Source organism: Genypterus blacodes, unplaced genomic scaffold, assembly GCF_046128005.1.
Source record: "Genypterus blacodes isolate CSIRO-AG114 ecotype Tasmania unplaced genomic scaffold, CSIRO-AGI_Gbla_v1 ptg000214l_1, whole genome shotgun sequence".
Taxonomy (NCBI): Eukaryota; Metazoa; Chordata; class Actinopteri; order Ophidiiformes; family Ophidiidae; genus Genypterus; species Genypterus blacodes.
In genome coordinates this window covers 1,607,691-1,626,659 of record NW_027467013.1, presented here as the reverse complement: position 1 = coordinate 1,626,659, position 18,969 = coordinate 1,607,691, and the positions used below count along the sequence as shown (strand labels likewise).

Sequence of the window (18,969 nt, the reverse complement as noted above, 5' to 3'; positions counted from 1 at the left end):
GCTGAGTCAAACACGGTGTAAGCATGCAGGCAGGTTTGAAGCTCAGCAGGGAGATTTGGCCGCAGGAGATCAGCTAAGAGGAGCATTCATCGCCATGGCAACACCTAATCACATTACTTCAACTTTCTCAGCTTTGGTTTTAAAGTTTGAATATAAATAACGCCAAGAAAATGCTTACATAACAAAGTATTGTGGCAGAATAACCTCAAATAAAGAGAATCTACATGCATCAGGATGAATCTGTCACAGGATCAAATGTCTGCAGGATTTGTAAACACACCGTCGTCTTCAGTTTGCTTCTTTGACCTGTTTGTTCTGAAGGGTTCAACCTGAGCTGCAGGCCTGCGGATGTGAGCGGAGTTGAAGTCAGAATCCTTGGCTGTGTTGACGTTGGAGCACGTGCTTCCTCAGCATTACTCACACTGACTTTTCCCCCTGATGAGACGCTATTTTTAACAACAAAAGCCTGCGGAGGGGAGCGCTGGCAGACAATAACAATTGAAAGGAAGTCCTCAGTTTTGAGCTGATAACCGATGCTCAGGTTAATGCTTAATACTTGATTGTGGGACATCCTGTTTTGAAGATCACTTATGTTTGACTGACTAAATCTTTACATTAAACAAGTGGGCTGAAAAGGTTGAAGTTGGGAGTGAAAATATATCAATTGTCGGTGATTTGTGTTCTTTTCCATGATTTGATTCTGAACTTTAAAGCCTGAAAAGACCTCTGACATTTTCTATAAAATGCTGTTGAAGCCGCAAAGTGAGTTCCAGCTCAGATGTTGTCCCTCAGGGCACGGCGGCGTAACACTAACACACACTAAAGGCATTCCACCGTGCCAAAGCTGAACGATCCCGCACTTTGCCGAGGCAACAAAGGAATCCCCAGAATGCCCTGTGTCATCCGCACGGCCAGCCTGAGAAAGAATTCATTGAGGTCTGCCGGGTCCCGCTCGCTTCATTGTTGATTCAGCGGCACGCACGCATGCACACACACACACACACACACACACACACACACACACACACACACACACACACACACACACACACACACACACACACACACACACACACACACACACACACACATACACACACACACACACACACACACACACACACACACACACACACACACACACACACACACACACCCCACCCCCCACACCCCACCCAGGACCCATAAATGGAAGCGGCCCTTTTGTCAGAGGGGAGTGGAGCAGATTTACTGCGGCTGGTCTCCTTACAAAGGCCCAGGGCTCTGTCACAACAGGACCAGGATCAGCTGCCCCACCTCCTCTCCCTCACACTGTGATTTAACGCTTCACACAAACACTGACGCACACACAACTCCTACACTCACACACGTCCACTGTGCAGTAGCGAGAGCTCACCGTCTGCCCTCTCTGGACACTGAAATGACCTCACACACACAGGCACACACTCTGTCACAGCATCTCGCAAAGATCTCACATCAATCTCTTCCATTCGTCACATTTCCTCCATTTTAACCTTCAACCTGCCAAGTTAAAACAGAATGACACATCACTGACGGCTGTGGATTCACGTCTTGGCTCGGCCGGTGGAATGTCCGTGCCAACTGGGCTGGTTGGACATGTCTCCCTTCCTGTTCCGTTACTGGTGGGCTTGGTTTCCTCCTGCAGTGTGTCATGTTGATTTCATTAGGCTGACACTTAAGACGGTGGACACCCACTCTAATCATGGCCTCCAGTTTCAGAGCTTAGTAAATTTAATTCTTACAGCACCAAGGTGGCAAATCAGTGAAACATAACTAGGGCATGTGCTTGTTTGACCTAAACCTGCTGTAAGAGCTGGAAGGAGGTTTGTAAATTATTATTATGGTTTACTGTCAAACAATGTGAAGAAGTCGGGACACGGTAGAGCCTTTGAATCCTTTTGTGACAGATTCACTTCACACTTCTATTAACCACAAATCAGCACCTGTTAGCTGATTCTCAACTTAAATTACAGCTCCTCACCCCCGGGGTCACACAGAGACCTTTGCTCACCTCACCCTTCATTTTTGCTCCTTTAAGTGCAGCTAATCAGTGAAGAAAGGTTTGGTCACCTGTAGGGGTCCACCTGTGCTCCCAGTTCAGGCTGCACCATCTCTCCGGTTTCTCCCGTCCCAATGAACCCAGACAAAGCAGGGCGGGTGGGTCCACCTCCCCAGACAGCTCAGATTACACAGCCACCCGGGGCAACAGCGGACATGAAAGTGCCGTTTGTGTGGTCGGTTGAGCCCAGGTAAAGAAAAGGTGTTTAGCCTCTTTAGCTTCACAGAATCAACCAGGAGACACAAAACAAGCCACAACTGGATCAGATGGAATCACTGAACCTAATGACAATCAGACCCTCGATAGAATTTTGAATCTTTACCAGATCCAGATTGCTGCTGAAAGAAACAAAAGCCAAATTATGACCAAAAAAAGACAAGATATGATTACTCTGACAGTTACAGCTGTTAGTATGATGTGTCTTTATAGTCTGCGTCCTTTAGAACGTGCTGGCTCCTAAGTCTCACAACCTCCGGTCACGTTTTCAGGCGATGCACAGTAAACGTTAGTCAGAGCTGCACGGAGGCAAACAGGATGACATCAGTGGGGAGGCTGCTGAATGTGTCAAACCACATTATTTAGGTCTGATGCATCTGTTACCAAGCCCACCACAACAGAGATGCCATTCACATATCTTACACCAGAACCTCCCAAGTCATTTGCTGCAATTAGGAATGTGGCCAGACCCCAAACTAGAGCCTGCCGACACACACACACACACACACACACACACACACACACACACACACACACACACACACACACACACACACACACACACACACACACACACACACACACACACACACAACTTGAACAATGCTCACATTGTTAAATTCAAACTTCATGCCACTGTCAAACAGCGGCAGAAAAATGAGCAATTTGTGTTTCCGCCTCTCAAGTTCCTGTTTTTTGGCGGAAAGAAGAAGATGCTGAGTTTGTTAAGTGTTGTTCCGTAGCAGTAGACATGATTTCATCACAGTCTTCCTCATCTTTGGGTGTAATCCTTATGTTAGAACCTGAACATCACTAATCTGAGGAGCTTTTGCCATGAAAACAGTGCTGTGTGTGTGTGTTAGATAAAGAAAGGAGCCACATCGTATTTGTGACTGATTAATTATTTATGGAGATGGTTCTGGTTCAATTACTCCGAAGTGATGAAGCCACACATTAATATTTTATTAGATTTTTCTCAGATGGATGATCATGGAAGCCCAAAAACTGAGAAGATCCATAATAACAAAACCACAATTTCAAAACAGTTATTGATTCAATTTCTTTTTCAGTCAATCATCTCTGTTTCCTCTCCACTAAATGCTGGAACTGACATGAACCTTCCGCCTTTCGAAGACATCCAGAGACAAATGTCCAGATTCTCAGTCAGTGTGTCTCACTGTCTGCCTGCTTTATTTGTCCAGCTGAGCGACTCACTCCACTTGTTGTTTATCTGCTTCAACCCAACGAAAATAGCAAAACAACATTCATGTCTGTGCTCTTTGGCTGCTCCATCTGTCGTTCTGCTGTTTAAGGACTTAAACCTTCAATAACATGGAGATGCTTTGTATCAAAGGTAAAATATGAATACATCTACAATATATAGGTCAGCTGGAGGTGATCACTATGACATCATCATTTGGTGATAAGCTTGATTGTTTTTAAAAGTTAATATACTATGAGATAATGGTAATATTCAAAACAAACACTAAACATCCTCAACATTGAAAAAAGAAGAAGACTGAAGTAAATATAGCTTAATTTATGTAGTGGGTGTCACTATAGCAACACTGTCCTTACAAAGGTCCTTGATTCAGCTTCAAATAAGGCGTTTAGTGAATGTTTACAAATGTTTCATGCAGGTTACGTGAAACAGTCAAGATGCCCGAACGTGTGAATTGTCTAAGTGTGTGTGTGTGTGATGCTGGGATATACTGTACTGTATTTCATGTGATGTGATTTTGTATGAAGTTCCACCTGACCGCCGACAGGAGCGCTAAAGAGCAGGAGAAGCGGGCAGAGTTCTGGGGGTAAAAGTGAGCGCAGTGGAAGAGAAGTCAGTTCACACACACTCACTCATGAGCCGCATCATGCTGCTGCAGGGAGAACACACCGCGGCGTGGGTCACACTTTTATATTTTCTCCATCCCGCGCTGGTGTTTAGCTTCAACCTGGACACCGGTAATGTAATCAGGAAAGCCGGGGAGCCGGGCTCTCTGTTCGGCTTCTCTCTGGCTGCGCACCGGCAACTCAACCCGGATCAAACAATGTGAGTGATGCGTTTACTGCTCCGCGTTTAAACGGTGTTTCAAAGTGTGACAGCGGGTTATAAGCTTCAAACTGAACTTTTTACTGCTATAATGACTACAAAAAGAAGACTTCACTTTTGAATTAATCGCAACTTGAACACTTTTTGTTCTTTTACTAAAATGCCTATTTTAGACCGATCATTTCTATTATCAAACTGATTTTCTACCCAGTCCGCCCCTGAAATACACAGACGGCAGCTTTGTTGCACATTGTTTGAGGAGAATTTATGTGTCATTGTTCTAATTTTCAATGGGGATCGACTGTCTCCCCGTGAAGCCTTGAATATGAAGTGAGAAACAACAAGTGAATCATCAATGGTTATTATTGTCATGCAGATTTAGCCTATAAGGTCAAACTGAGGGAGCAGAGAGGAAGGTGGGGTAGCAGTTCCTCTTTTCACTTTCAGTCATACTCTGATTCTCCCTGATTTCAGCAGTTGCTATCTGTATGTGGTGTGTGTGTGTGTGTGTGTGTGTGTGTGTGTGTGTGTGTGTGTGTGTGTGTGTGTGTGTGTGTTGAGTAGAGGATGGTTACTGGTGTCTGCTGCCACACCTTTTAGGCAAATATTCACACATACACAAAGAGTCAGAGAGGTTCTCAGGATGGGCCAAAATGATAGTAAACAGCACTTATCTCATACGGTTCTTCTCCATCGTGGCATTTTAAGAATGCCAGCTGGTGAATAGGATTGAGGGGGTTTATCCAGGCATACACTGATTCATTTCCTTTGACCGACCCTCAGGGGGCAGAGAAGAGGCTGTCGGCGCAGAGAGGGGGGTTCCTGCAGGTTACAGTGTAGTGTGTGTGATGGGTGGTGTGTGTCCGAAGCCTCCGTGGTGAGGCTCATTAAAGTTATTGTAAAGACACTGCAGCAGCATGTTGAGACACATAAAACGCTTGTGTGATTTTATCTGGATGATGTTTTGGCTACTCCCAGTGCAAAGCAGCTCCCGGTGCAGTGAATGCATCACGCACCAACTCACTCAAAGTTGCAGTTTTCTACATTTTCTAGTTTCTTTTGTGGATCTTTTTTTCTCGCATTTGTTTCAGCAGAAGCCTGCATACAAAATAAGAGGCACTTTAACTCTCCCAATGGCTGCCAAGTGTGTAAAGAGTGAAGAGTGGTGGAAGTGAAGGTGATATTTGTTGAGCAAACAGAGGTTTGGAATTTGACGGTGGCCTGAAAGTTGGTCTGCAGCCAACAAAAGTCAGAGGAGAGTGAAGTTTCCTCCGGCCTGGCAGACAAACTGATTCATGACAAAGCTCTCCCATCTCTGCCAGATGTGCTGCATGATTGCATGTTTGTATACATTTGCAGTGAAGTTAACCAATAAAAGCCTTTAAAATCACACAGCTGCTCACATGAAGCTGTACTTATCCACATTTATAGCTTGATTAAAAATGTATGGAAAGACTTTGACGCCATCTAAATGCCACATTAGTGAAATTGAGGAAAGCCTGGAGAACAGCAGCTCAGGCATGATCTCAGCTCTTAATCCTCATGTGACCCTGGGATGATCAGCCGACCAAGTGAGAGCTCAGTGAGCACAGAAGTAGATCATGAAGAGCTCTGTGTAACTGAAACAACATCTTACACTGAGCTCATAAAGCACCAGTCAGCAATGTCAGACAAACTATGAATCGGCCACTTTAGTTCTTTGGTTTATATGCTCCTTCTCTCCATTCGCTCCACCTGGCCTTTCATCTTTTCGTTCCACTTTACTAAGCTGCCTGTGTGATGTTCTGCAGCCTCAGAGGATGAACCCTCTCCCCTTCACGCTTCCTGTCTTTGTGCGCATTGGAAAACAATAATCCAGTGATGCTCTATTGTTTGTGATCGTAACTTTTCCTCTAATAGATTTAATGAAAACGCCACTCCGGATTAACTGTTGCAGTTTTCTTTAGGGGGAAAATGGACCTCAATGTCTCGTCCATGAATAATCTGTGGGGTTAAGAGCACGGCGGCATCGTCCTCCCACTGAAACCGGAGAGAAATCCATCTGACTGGACATGTGAGGCCATCTGTGCACGTGTAACCTGATCGCTCCAATGCATCACTGTTTCATCAGATGAGACATTCCAGGGAAAATCAAGCATCCGAGTTTTACTAAAACACAGTCAGGAATCAGTTTGTTGATAAGTTGATGAACTATATGTAAGTCTATTATTACATAATCCTTTGGGTAAAGTTGCACTTAAAGAAGAATCCATGCATTCACTAAGCAGCCAATCACAGGTCAGCACCAGGCACAGTGCATGTGTGTGTGTGTGTGTGTAAACTGAAACAGTTAGAACAGCTGCAGTGGTCCTTGTGGCAGTGAGTGCACAGCTGTGGGAGCGTTGGAGCACATCTGTTAACAAAGGCCAGTGAGCTCACTGTGCTCGCTCATCAGTCACTCTGTTCTTCCGTTTACACGCCGCAGCGACAGACGTGCTGCATAATGTGCCGGGCTCTCTGCTCCCGTGCGGCCTCGCCACCCGTCGCCCCTCCTGCTCCTCCTTTCTTCTAACAGGTGACCGTCCAGGCAGAGAACACGGCCCGCGGCTTCCTTTGGTTGAATTTCACCGCTTGTCAGTGTAGTTTGATGTTGCTTTGAGTGTTTTGTTTCTGGATGTCTTGGATTTGGAGAAGGGATGTGTGTGTGTGTGTGTGTGTGTTGTGGGGGGGGGGGGGGGGGGGGGGGGGAGGAGTTCTAGCCTTAGTATGTTTCATCCTTTTCACAAATTCTACTTTGGAAAAAACGAAAAGCGTAAGATTCAGGCTTTTTTCTGCAAACTGTAAACCCGCCTGTTGCATGTAATTGTCAGTGTCGGCCATCAGTTACTTGCTAAATTCTACACGTGTGGGTGTACAGAGCAGCAGAGCAAACCTCCTGTGTTCGGCATTACAGCGCCCATATGTGGTTTCCTGTCCCATCTCTTCAAAAGCATTTAACAAGAAGCTCCACTACACAATACTAGAACTGCAGACTTTAGTACATTATTGCCTATAAATGTACTGACGCATGCATTTTTGAGCCTTGAATCTGGGGAATGCAACCTAATACAGTATAGTAATCTCTTTCCTCTGCTCTCTGCTCCCTCACAGCAGCTCTGATCACACAGACTACATTAGTTGCAGGCATTCCGCTGAGTTATTTACATCACCGTATAATTCAAAGTCGTCCACCTCAACAAGCTGCAGTGTTACAATGACAATACCTCTGTCATGGCTGTTGTGCGTATTTGCATTTCACTGGCTGTTGTTTGATGACCTCCTGAGAGGAGACGTTGTGGGAGCAAATGAAGAACCACACGGTGTCCTTCAGAGCGAGAGTTTGGTTCATTACAGGAGGAGCTGCAGCGTCACCGGGAGAGGAATAGGGTGGAGAGGATTTCCTCCCCATCCTTTGAGTAAATTCCCACTCTGCACTTGTAGCTGCTCAGTTCCCACACTACTTTATATATATATATATTGTACGTACGTCTACAGCAGACTCTATACATCTGACAGCCACCCTCCTCCCTCCTCCCTCCTCCCTCCTCTCCTTTGCTTCCTCCAAGTTGTAACATTTTCTTTAGTAATGTGTGTAGATCAACGTTGCTCTGCCTCTAACGTCTCTCTCATTCTGACTGGTGGAGCTATAGATGTAACCAACAGGAAGGTTTTGGTTTGTGGTTCACAGCCTCTCTAGTGTCACACACTTATCAGCAAATCCGTCAGCCTTTAAGACATTTAGTTGTGTGCTTGTTAAGACTCAGTCAGAACATTGTTGCCGTGTTAAAATGCTGGACAGAACAATTCCTGTATTGAACACACTTCCCAATTAGATTGTCTGCCTCAGTGCTCCTTTGCCCTGTGAAGAATGTTAGCACAGCACACTGCTCCTCTGTTTGCTGTTGTTTCTACTGAGCTCCACTCAGAGAGAAGCAGCCTTTCTCCTCTGAGCGCCGCTGAATTCTTACACATATACAAAATCACTGACTGATGATTCCTCCAGTACACAAGTGTGTTAACCATTATGTTTGTGTGTTTTACTTTAGGCTGTTGATTGGAGCGCCCAGAGCCAGAGCCTTAGGCAACCAGAGAGCAAACATCACAGGGGGGCTTTACAAGTGTGAGATCACTGAGGCCACTGGCTGTGATCGCATCCAATTTGACAATGAAGGTGAGGAGCCGGTGTTTACATTAATTTACAGTGTTGGTGCTGGATTAGATTAGCCAAAGCTGATCTGTAAAATCGTTTCTCTTTGTGGCTGGATCTTCAGAGGACGTGCGCATTGAGAACAAGGAGAATCAGTGGATGGGGGTGACGGTTCAGAGCCAGGGCCCGGGGGGAAAGATCGTGGTGAGTCATGCAGTCAGAAAGAGTGTCTGTGTCCTTCTCTCCAAAGATCCCGTCCTCGTCCTTAAAGCTTCAAACTCTGTTCTGATTTCAGACCTGCGCCCATCGCTACCAGAGGCGTTTGTTTGTAAACACACCCCAGGAGTCCCGTGACATCACCGGGCGCTGCTACGTGCTGAGTCAGGACCTGACCATCGACCTGTCCTCGGACGAGGACGGGGGGAACTGGAAGTTCTGCGAGGGGAGGACCAGGGGCCACGAGAGGTTCGGCTCGTGCCAGCAGGGTCTGGCTGCTACCTTCACTAAGGACTACCACTACGTTGTGTTTGGAGCGCCGGGAGCTTACAACTGGAGAGGTCACTGTCTGAGCACTACTGCCAGTTAATGCAGTCAGCTTGTTAATATGGCCGTCAAGCCGTTTGTCCAAATGAAATGATTTTTTAGAAGAAATGATGTCTGAGCTAGATCACTGACAGGTGTCTTGTAAGCTGGAGCAGCTGTGGTGATACTCGACGTTCACTTACCAGGTCTGTAGTAACGCTGTCATCTGTCCATGGTCCCATATAGAAGCACAGAACCCAAGGAACGCGTGGAGAAGCTTCTCAAACCTATTATGAATGACATTGAAGCACAAGTGTCTACTATGTTCTTGTTCTGTTTTGATTTTACCAACAGCCTTCTCTCAAACTGCTGTGTGTTTGGTTGTGCAGGCACGGTGCGGGCGGAGCAGAAGAACAACACGCTGCTGGAGATGGGACACTTCGACGACGGCCCTTACGAGGTCGGAGATGAGAATCTGTTGAACCCCGACCTTGTGCCTGTGCCTGCCAACAGCTACCTGGGTGAGTGTCTCTCTAACCACAGAGCTGAGTCAGCATCTCTGCTAAGCTGTCTCTGTGTGTTCTCATGCTTCCTGTTAGTCTGCAGCCACATATTGAAGTTATATCTGTCATAACCAACTTAGAATTTACTTACATTAATGTGTCTCAATGGGGTTTGTGTCCTGCGTTGCCTCTTTCATCTTCTGTAGGCTTCTCCCTGGATTCGGGACACAGCATCACCAAGAGCCGCGGCCTGATCGTGGTTGCCGGAGCACCCAGAGCAAATCACAGCGGAGCTGTAGTCCTGCTGAAGAAGGACAGCCTGTCTTCATCCCGACTCTCCAGCGAGCACACGCTGTACGGCCCGGGGCTGGCCTCCTCTTTCGGATACGACGTGGCAGTCGTTGATCTGAATGGCGACGGGTGAGTGATCACACATCACGGCTCTGTCACGTCTGGATCCAGATCTGTCGAGTTCAGAAAGTTGAGGAGTTGAATAGTGACAAATGGTGAAATTAGACTTGATTATCACACAGAAACAGAGTCTGAGAAGCAGAGAGAGAAGACAGCTGGAGGTCACATGATCTTCCATGTCTTACCTCTATTTGCTTACATTGATTCCCCTCCTCTTTGATCTAGATGGCAGGATATCGTCGTAGGAGCTCCTCAGTTCTACATGAAGGACGGAGACGTGGGAGGGGCCGTTTATGTTTACATCAACCAGGCGGGGCGGTGGGAGAAGGTCACTCCAGTCCGTCTCAACGGCACCAAAGACTCCATGTTTGGCCTGGCAGTGGAGAATATCGGCGACATCAATCAGGACTCTTATCAAGGTTTTAGTTTTGATTGTTTATTTAGAGCCAAAGAATCTTTATCTGTGTCTGTCGCCGTCAGATAAACTGGGTTCGTTTCTCATGCAGACATCGCCGTCGGAGCTCCGTATGATGACGCCGGAGCCGGGAAAGTCTACATCTATCATGGCTCTGCTCAGGGGATCAACACCAGGCCTGCACAGGTTGGTAGGGACCCAGACTCAGGGTATCTATAGTTGGAATTTCCCCTTCTTCAATTTGAATTCCCTCATTTTCTCTTGGCAGATCCTCTCAGGAAAAGAGCACAACATCCGGATGTTTGGATATTCCCTGGCAGGGAACATGGACCTGGACGGCAACTTCTATCCCGACCTGGCCGTGGGCTCTCTGTCAGACACGGCGCTCATTTACAGGTAAGTACTCCCTCATTCATTACAGGTCAATTGAATCCCTGCTGCCAGCGGTCACAGCTCTGGTTATGCTTCCTTTTTTCTTTCAGAGCGCGTTCGGTCATTAGCATCAAGAAGGACGTCAAAATAAGTCCAAAGGAAATTGACCTGACAAAGAGAAACTGTGGCGACAACATTTGGTAGGTTTTTTTTGTACGATTTAATCTTGGGTTTCGTTTCAAAGAGAGTCATAATTGGCCAATAATCCATTTTGTGTCCATAGCTTCACAGTGGAGGCGTGTTTCACCTACAGAGCAAACCCAGCGTCCTACAGCCCCAGACTAAGTGAGTAAAGATCACTCCAAAGATCACCGAAGCCCTACGAAGAAATACAAGACTATTGATTTGTTCTTTCCCCTGTACAGCAATCAGCTATTCCTTTGAGGTGGAGGGGGAACGGCGAAAACAAGGTCTCCTCTCCAGAGTGGTGTTCCTGGACAGAACCCGCACAGACAAAGACTACCAGTCCACCGGCACCTTAGACCTGCGCGGCCAAAACAAAAGAGCCTGCGTCAAGGCCACGGCCCAGCTCAAGGTAACGTCTTCACTCAGCCAGCAGACGATGGAGGAGTTTGTGCAGCGATGTAATCAGACTGCAAAATGGGAAAATATAAAACATTTAGTTGTTGCGAAGAAATGCGCCCTTCGTCTCCTCTTCCTCCTCCTCTTGCCTTCATGTCCTGCACATAACAAAGGCTCGGTTGTAAGCGCAAGTCTTATTAGTATCCATGGAGACGGGCGTCCACTCATAGCGCAGAGAAGCGAGTGTGTCCCACAGTCAAACAGTTTTAATCAAACACACGTGCATTTATCTGCCATAACTGCTGCAGTAAAAGAAGGGAACTTATCTCAAGATGTCTCCAGATGTCAGATTTATCAAAATGTAGTAATTACAGTAAAAACACAATCTAATCAAAGAGGGATGCCAGCCATGATCACACTTGTTATGTCACAGAGGTCAGATTCATGTCAGCCAGCTGTTCTCACATGCTGAATAGACTCGACAAGACCAGGAAACTCAATTTGATGCTCACATTTATATGAAAGTGGAGTCCTTGCTCCTCTAATCCGACCCATTTAGCTGTAATTCTGCTCGTGTGTCTCTTCTTTGCCCAGGACAACATTAAGGACAAACTGCGCAGCATTCCCATGGAGGTGTCTGTGGGCATCGTGGGCACCAAGCGGCAGAAGAGACAGAACAACCTCCCTCAGCTCGTCCCCATACTGGACTCCTCCCAGCACAGCAAAGTCCTGAGTGAGGTAAACCTTCGCTCCACCGCCCCTGCAGCTGAACACAGGGAGACTATGGATGAGATCACCTGCAAGAAAAGCTCTGCATACGTGTGTGTTCTTATTCTGGCAGATCAACTTTGTGAAAGAGGGATGTGGAGGTGATAATGTGTGCCAGAGTAACCTGCAGCTGCAGTACAGGTTATGCTACAAAAAGAGCAACCAGGACGTGTTCGCCCCGTTACCCATGTGAGTGTGAAAGTGTGTGTTCTTCTAAACCACCCAGGATGTGTTCAGAACTCATATCTCAAATCTGACTGGTCCTGTCTGAGCGGTGATGTCATTGTTGTGTATCTGCAGGGAGAACGGCGTCCCTGTGTTTTCTGTGAGTGACCAGAAGAAGGACTTGGCGGTGCAGGTGACAGTAAAGAACAGGAACGGAGACGACGCCCATGAAGCAAAACTAGTGGGGACGTTCCCACGCACGCTCTCCTATTCTGGGTTCCGCTCGCATAAAACAACGGTAAGAAAAGTAAAAATGAAATGGTGATTTATAAAAAATAGTAGTAAGTCAGATTTGTAACAAAATGTCTATGATCTTCTCCTTTACAGAAGGAAAAGCAAATCATCTGTATAGCCAATCAGAACGGTTCCCAGGCCGACTGTGAGCTGGGGAATCCCTTTAAGAGAGACTCAGAGGTGAGTTGAGTAGTTGAGTGTTTCCTCCAGCTCCTCCCTGCTGCTTTACAACTGTCAGTCAAATGTGAATTTTATTTTTTACCTTTTGTTTCCCCAAGACAACATTTTACATCATCCTGAGCACAGCAGGCATATCTCTGGACACCACCGAGATCCAGATCGACCTGCAGCTCCAAACGTAAATACAGCCGCTTAACTACCGCTTCATCTTCTGATCTGGGATGGGTTCTGTTCTTTGTAATGACTTGAAAATGATAGCCAATGTCTCTATTCTAGCTTGACAATGTTCTTAGAGATATGCAGAAGTAATAAATATTGTCCAATGTAACCTCGATTAATTCACAAGTTAGGGTCACATACTCAGAAAGAAGATGTGAGCTCAGGGCTTGTATTCTGAGACGATGGTTATTTGACTATGTGCCAAACCTAAGTACTGTTGCTGTTAGTGTTGATCTTCGTTGCCCTGTGCAGTAAAAATGTTTAGACAACACAACATAATGACATACAACATGGAGTTTAAGAAAATAACTCATTTGTGTCCTTTTACGTCTTTCAGAACCAGTGTGCAGGACAAGCTAGCCCGGGTGAAAGCAAAGGCTCAGGTCTTCATTGAGCTGTCTCTGTCGGTCAGTGGGTAAGTGCTGCTGAAGATGAGATTGAAGTGCTGGATGAAAGTCTAGAGATAATATACGGTGCTTGAGAAGGTTTGGCTTGTTTCCCTCAGGACAGCCAGGCCGTCTCAGGTTTACTTTGGAGGCAACGTGAGAGGAGAAAGCGCCATAAAGACCGAAGATGAAATTGGGAGTTTGATCAACTATGAATTTAGAGTAAGTTTACCTGTCAGATGTTTAGATAGGATCGTTGAATTGTTCCTTTAGTCTCACTATATTGATTTTCCCCTCAGATAAATAACTTGGGCAAGCCTTTGAAATCCTTTGGCACAGCCTCCCTCAACATCTACTGGCCCAAAGAGAACGTGGACGGGAAATGGCTGCTGTACCTGGTGAAGATCGGCACCTCGGGCCTGGAGGACATCCCCTGCTCTCCAGAGACGGAGATCAACTCGCTCCAACTCACACAGGTTCTGTCTCTGTCCCTTTAAAATGGAGGCTCCAGTCGTGACCTTCCCTCAAACCTAAAAGTGTGAGCAAACCTTAGAGCAAATCCAGTTGAAATGACAGTGACTATGTGCTTTCAGGAGGCGTCTGTGTCCAGGAAGAAGAGGGAGACGCCAGAAAGGAAAACAGCCGGGGGGAAACTGTCCTCACTGTTGGACCAAAGGAAACGCAAAGTTCTGGTGAGCCTAGTTTGGACGTATTCACAGTCTAACAGAGAGATGAGATGAAGATCAGATCTGATGTGGCGTGTCTTTGCCTCTTAGATGTGTGGGAACGGGTTTGATGCCAGATGCGTGGTGATCAAGTGCCCCCTACAGGGACTGGACAGCACTGCAGTTATCTCACTGAGGTCTCGCCTGTGGAACTCAACGTTTTTAGAGGTAAACACACCTCTGAAAGGTCGTTATGGTTACGTGTTTCCTGTTAATGTAACAGTCAGATTCGCAGGTCACGTGATCGTCTTAACTAACCAGCTCTTTTTTGTTTTTAACACAGAATTACGCAGCTCTGAGTTACCTTGACGTCATCGTGAAGGCCTCTCTAACGCTCGATTCTCCTGCTGAAAACATGATCCTGAGAAACGCAGAGACTCAAGTAAGAAGCTGGAAAACCTGGAAAACACCAACACAAGGATAAACACATCACAGCATCACCTGACCTTCCTCTTCCTCCTCCTCCTTTTGTCTGGCAGGTGCGAGTGACGGTGTTCCCAGAGAAGACGGTGGCTCAGTATGGAGGCGTCCCCTGGTGGATCATTCTGGTGTCTGTGCTCGCCGGCATCTTGATGCTGGCATTGTTGGTATTTCTGCTGTGGAAGGTGAGTGTGACTTCATACAAGACCACAGAGAGGGTAGATGATGAAGATGTATCCTACAATTGGGCCGAACTGACTCTGTTGTCGATGATGACAGCTGAGTGTCAGCCTGCGGCCTTTCCTCAGTGGCCTGTATTCACTCTGGTGTGTGTGGAGATGTTTAGTTTGTCACCCTTGCTTCCTCCCCTCAGTGTGGTTTCTTCAAGCGAGCGCCTAAAGACCAATACGACGCCGCCTATCACAAGGCAGAGATCCACGTTCAGCCGTCTGACAAAGACAAACTCACTGCTGAGGCTTAGACTCTGCACCGGGGTAAAGACGTCGGCATGAGGCTCAGACCAACCTGCCGCTCTCTCAGGGCACAAAGCCTGAATCAGCGCACAAAATTCATTCAGACGCACACTGTAACTGTAACAAAACCGTTTCACACAAAGCTCAAAGTTTGTCAGAAACGTTGTTACAGTCGGCGTCTCTGAATTTTGTCAAGAACTCTTAACATTTTCAAACCAACAGGCTTAAATCGTTTCTTCTTCCTCTTCCTCAAATCCCTCTCATGGATGTCGCCCTGCAGTTGCTTTGTGCTGACCTGGCTCTCCTGCTTTGCTTTCCTCCTGCAGAGCCGCATGCTTAACACTCCCACCTGTGCACCTGAACACAACGCTCTCACTCCTGTGTGTGTGTGTGTGTGTGTCTTAATCACGCCCCGTCTCTCTTTCAGTGCGGCTTCTTCAGACGCTCCAAGTCGGACGACAGCGTTCCTCGATACCACGCCGTGCGCATCAGGAAGGAGTCTCCTCGCCATGACGACAGAAAGCTCAAGATGGATCCCTTTGAGAGGAAACACTGGATGACAACTTGGAGTGAGAATGAGAGTTACTCATGAATGAAGGAGGCCCAACCAGTGGTCTGTACATAAACTCTCATGCATGTGGATCAGAAGGCCTTGGTCATGTAAATGTTGTACATATATAAATACTTCTGCACACTGTATATTTATTATTTTGATATAAAATCATTTTTCTGCTGCCAAAGGTTTCTTCTGTCTGCTTTGGAGCAGAAGTGTAAATGTTTAGGTTTTACTACTGGAGCTGTACAGGAAGAAGAGTCAAGCTCACTGTAAAGATGACAGGAGTGTGTGTGTGTGTGTATAAGGTGTTCACAGCTCCAGGTACACTCAGCTGTGTAACATGTTAGTGTTTAAGCCTTCATGTCTCTGTGCCAATCAAGTTAAGGGCTGTTTGAGCTCCCAGGGACATTTTGGTACAGAGCTTCACTCTGAGTAAAGATGAATACTGGACAATGTGAAGAGTTCAGTCAGCTGGTGCAGATCTGCTCCTGCCGGTCTCCTGGACTCTGATATCAGGTCCAGGTAGCAGCTGCTGCACTGTCGGCCCTCACTGAAGGAAGGAGGGATTTAGGTTTCCAGTGGCGGAGCTCTGAAGGGAACCCGGTGCAGAGGAGGCAGAGCGACTCACCTGATTCTACATGAATGTCTTATCTGTCTGTGTAGCGTTTAAAGATGTCTTAAACATAAATGCCTGTAAGTACATGTCTCTTTGTGACTGAATAAACGGCATTCCATGTTTCTATTCAACTCAAGTGCTGTGTTTATTTATAAAACAGCGTTGCTCCAAATATTCATTTCATCAGACTATACAGGCCAAACATGAGGAGAACAAATATTACATGAAGAGGTGAAGTACTGCAAAGCTGAAACTCATCCTGGGTCTAAGCACTGCAAACAAACAGAGCCTGTGTGTGTTGTGATATGTTAGGTGTGAACCCCTGAAGTCCATGTTAAAGTCTAACTGCATCACAAACTCAAACACAAACTGTAGATCAGTCGAATGTTAGACGAAAGGTCTTCTCCTGCTCTTTGCGCTGGTTGTCGCACAGCTTGGACACGTCCTCCACCCGTCTCTGCAGCAGGACCGAGTTCTGATCGATCCACTGGAGTGAGTCCATGTGGGCGTTGAGAATCTTGCAGATCTGCTGAAGCTGAAGACAAAAACAGGAAGTGTGTTAGTTTAAGATGCAGCAACACATTCTGGAGTCAAAGTGAGGTCTTCTCTCAGGACCAGGACAATGTGCGGTGTCTTACCGGGTCACTGGTGTCTGATGGGCCGCCGGAGGTGTTGAGGTGCTCGATGATCTCCTTCAGGTCCTGTGACATCCTCTTCAGCTGGGCGTCCACGTTCTCTGCCAGCTTGTACGTTCTCTCGCGTTCCTCGTCGGCATTCTGCATGTAGATGGTTCCGCCCTGCTCCTTCACAGAGTCCTCAAGCGGGCAGAGCAAGTCCTCCAGCTCCTTCTGCTGGGAGAGGATGAAGTCCAGCTCCTGGTTTAGCCTCCTCTGATCCAGCTTCACCTTTTCCATTTCCTTATGGAGGGACGTGATCTTCTCTCCGTTCTCCACCAGCATGCGGTCCCAAGCGTTCACCTGAGTAGCCTGCTGTAAGAAATGCTTCTCTTGGTCCTCAAGTTCAAGACTCCACTTGTTTATGAGACCCTCTAACTGAGCGTAAGTCATTACAGGAGGAGCCGCTGCTGCAGCGATCGTGCTGATAGTTGCATGTGCTGTACCGAGTGTGCTGGACACGGGTTTGAGTCCCAGTGAGAAAGCAGTGGCAGCAGCAGCCGTTGTTGCAATCGTAGGCGCAGGTACAGCAGCTGCAGCGGCGGCAGTGGCTGCAGGGGTTGCAATGGTGGCCGGAGCCCCCAAAGGTTTGAGCATAAAACCCAGACTTGCACTGGCTGCCGGGGCGAGTGCAGGGGCGTTTGTTATTGCTGAGGTTGCTGGGGTGCTCATAGAGAAGCCTGTGGCCGCAGCAGTGGGGGGGGCCCCCATGGAGGCCGTGGCACCAAACAGGGAGGGGACTACAGCCGGGGCCACTGCAGCCTGGGTGGTGGCAGAGGGAGCTGGAGTTAATGAAGGTTTTATTCCAAAGGCAAATCCTCCACCCTGGGGTGCTATGGCAGCAGCAGCAGTCGGGGCTGGGTGGGGTTGGGCGCCCAGGGTGAGGGTGGGCGCAGTGCTGCCACCAAAGCTGAAACCCCCACCTGCTGGAGCCGGAGTGGGGGCGGCTGTGGTTGCCTGGACCTTGGCGCCACCAAAGTTAAAGCCACCAAAGAGGCCGGCGGCTGCTGTAGGTGCTGCTGCTGCTGGGGCCATTTGGGTTTGGAGCTGGGTTTGGAGCTGGGATTGAAGCTGGGCCTGGGCCTGAGCCTGAGCCTGAGCCTGTGCCTGTGCCTGAGCCTGTGCCTGAGCTTGGGCCTGTGCCTGAGCTTGAGCTTGAGCTTGAGCTTGGGCCTGAGCCTGTGCCTGAACCTGAGCTTGAGAAACCGCACCAAAGGTCATGTCCCCCCCTGCAGGGTTGGGTGCGGTCATCTGCGCGGACATACCCCCGCCCAGGGTGAAGCCTGTTGCCGGGGCGGGAGCAACCATAGCAGCGGGGGCAGCAGTGGAGCCCAGGGTCATACCCGGGACGGAAGCCTGAGCTGCCGGTGCCATGCCGAATGTGCTGGCGGGGTTGCCGAAAGAGAACCCTCCTCCTCCGGCTGGAGCTGCTGCTGGTACCGATGCGGTCTTGGCGGGGGCGCCGAAGCTGAACCCTCCTCCGGGGGCGCCGCCGCCGCCGCTTTGGGGCGGAGTACCAAAAGCGAAACCCCCGCTGGCCGCCGCTGGTGTGGAGGTCGTCATGCCGAAGCCCGTGGTGGGGGCGGCTGGGGTCGTCTTCGGGGCTCCGAAGGAGAAGCCCGTATTACCGAAGTTGAAGCCGCCGCTCATTGTGTTTTGCTTTTAAACGTATCGAGTAAGACAAACTTCCTCCACCGGGCAGCTTTTGGCGGGCAACAAATGACTACGAGCCGCTACCACCGAAACTACGTCCGGTATTTAGCCTTCTAGCGTAACAATCTTCTAGTTGGTAACGTTTGATGGATTGACTGTGTGTGAACGTTACCGTAATCAACGCAGCGAAGTCATTCATCACATATTCTTCTCAAAACGTGGCTCACAAACTCGACAGTAGTTCCAACAACGTTGTTCTTCTCTTTCTACGCAGTTTCCGGTAAACTGCAACAGGCTCTCCGTCGCGATGCTGCTCCCTACAGTACAAAGCACGCACTCTTCGGCCAGTGAAACGAAACAAGATTTTAGATTGTTAATTATAAACACAAAGCATGATAAACAGAATCCCGTAACCAAATACAAATTAAACATTCAAACGTTTAATTTAGGTCCTGATACAAAACGTTTGTGTTTTTCCTGCAGGCATTTCTGCAGTTGCCTAAAGGACAGATCTTTTTTTTCATTTC

The 18,969-nt window shown here is 47.8% G+C and overlaps 2 protein-coding genes across 3 annotated transcripts; one reads left to right on the top strand and one right to left on the bottom strand.

Annotated features, from left to right (window-relative positions):
• The first annotated feature begins 4,127 nt into the window (after positions 1-4,127).
• On the top strand, positions 4,128-16,238 carry itga6a (integrin, alpha 6a). 2 transcript variants are annotated; one of them, XM_076169904.1, is made up of 26 exons: positions 4,128-4,343; positions 8,408-8,532; positions 8,633-8,712; positions 8,804-9,065; positions 9,420-9,551; positions 9,740-9,953; positions 10,170-10,363; positions 10,451-10,545; positions 10,628-10,755; positions 10,842-10,931; positions 11,015-11,076; positions 11,157-11,326; positions 11,908-12,051; positions 12,155-12,270; positions 12,382-12,544; positions 12,634-12,720; positions 12,819-12,898; positions 13,277-13,354; positions 13,445-13,547; positions 13,625-13,801; positions 13,919-14,017; positions 14,102-14,218; positions 14,334-14,432; positions 14,530-14,655; positions 14,844-14,964; positions 15,371-15,511. In XM_076169904.1, the coding sequence occupies exons 1-25, from the start codon at positions 4,153-4,155 to the stop codon at positions 14,949-14,951; spliced, it is 3,240 nt and encodes a 1,079-aa protein (XP_076026019.1). In that variant the 5' UTR covers positions 4,128-4,152; the 3' UTR covers positions 14,952-14,964; positions 15,371-15,511. The 2 variants fall into 2 exon arrangements, with proteins under 2 accessions (XP_076026019.1, XP_076026018.1); XM_076169903.1 differs by lacking the exon at positions 14,844-14,964 and having other exon boundaries at positions 15,371-16,238.
• nup62l (nucleoporin 62 like) lies at positions 15,922-18,968 on the bottom strand. Its single transcript, XM_076169905.1, has 2 exons — positions 16,754-18,968; positions 15,922-16,650 (listed from the first exon to the last, which is right to left on the bottom strand). Exons 1-2 carry the CDS (start codon positions 18,437-18,439, stop codon positions 16,492-16,494), a joined length of 1,845 nt encoding a protein of 614 aa, XP_076026020.1. The 5' UTR covers positions 18,440-18,968; the 3' UTR covers positions 15,922-16,491.
• Between the last annotated feature and the right edge of the window lies 1 nt (position 18,969).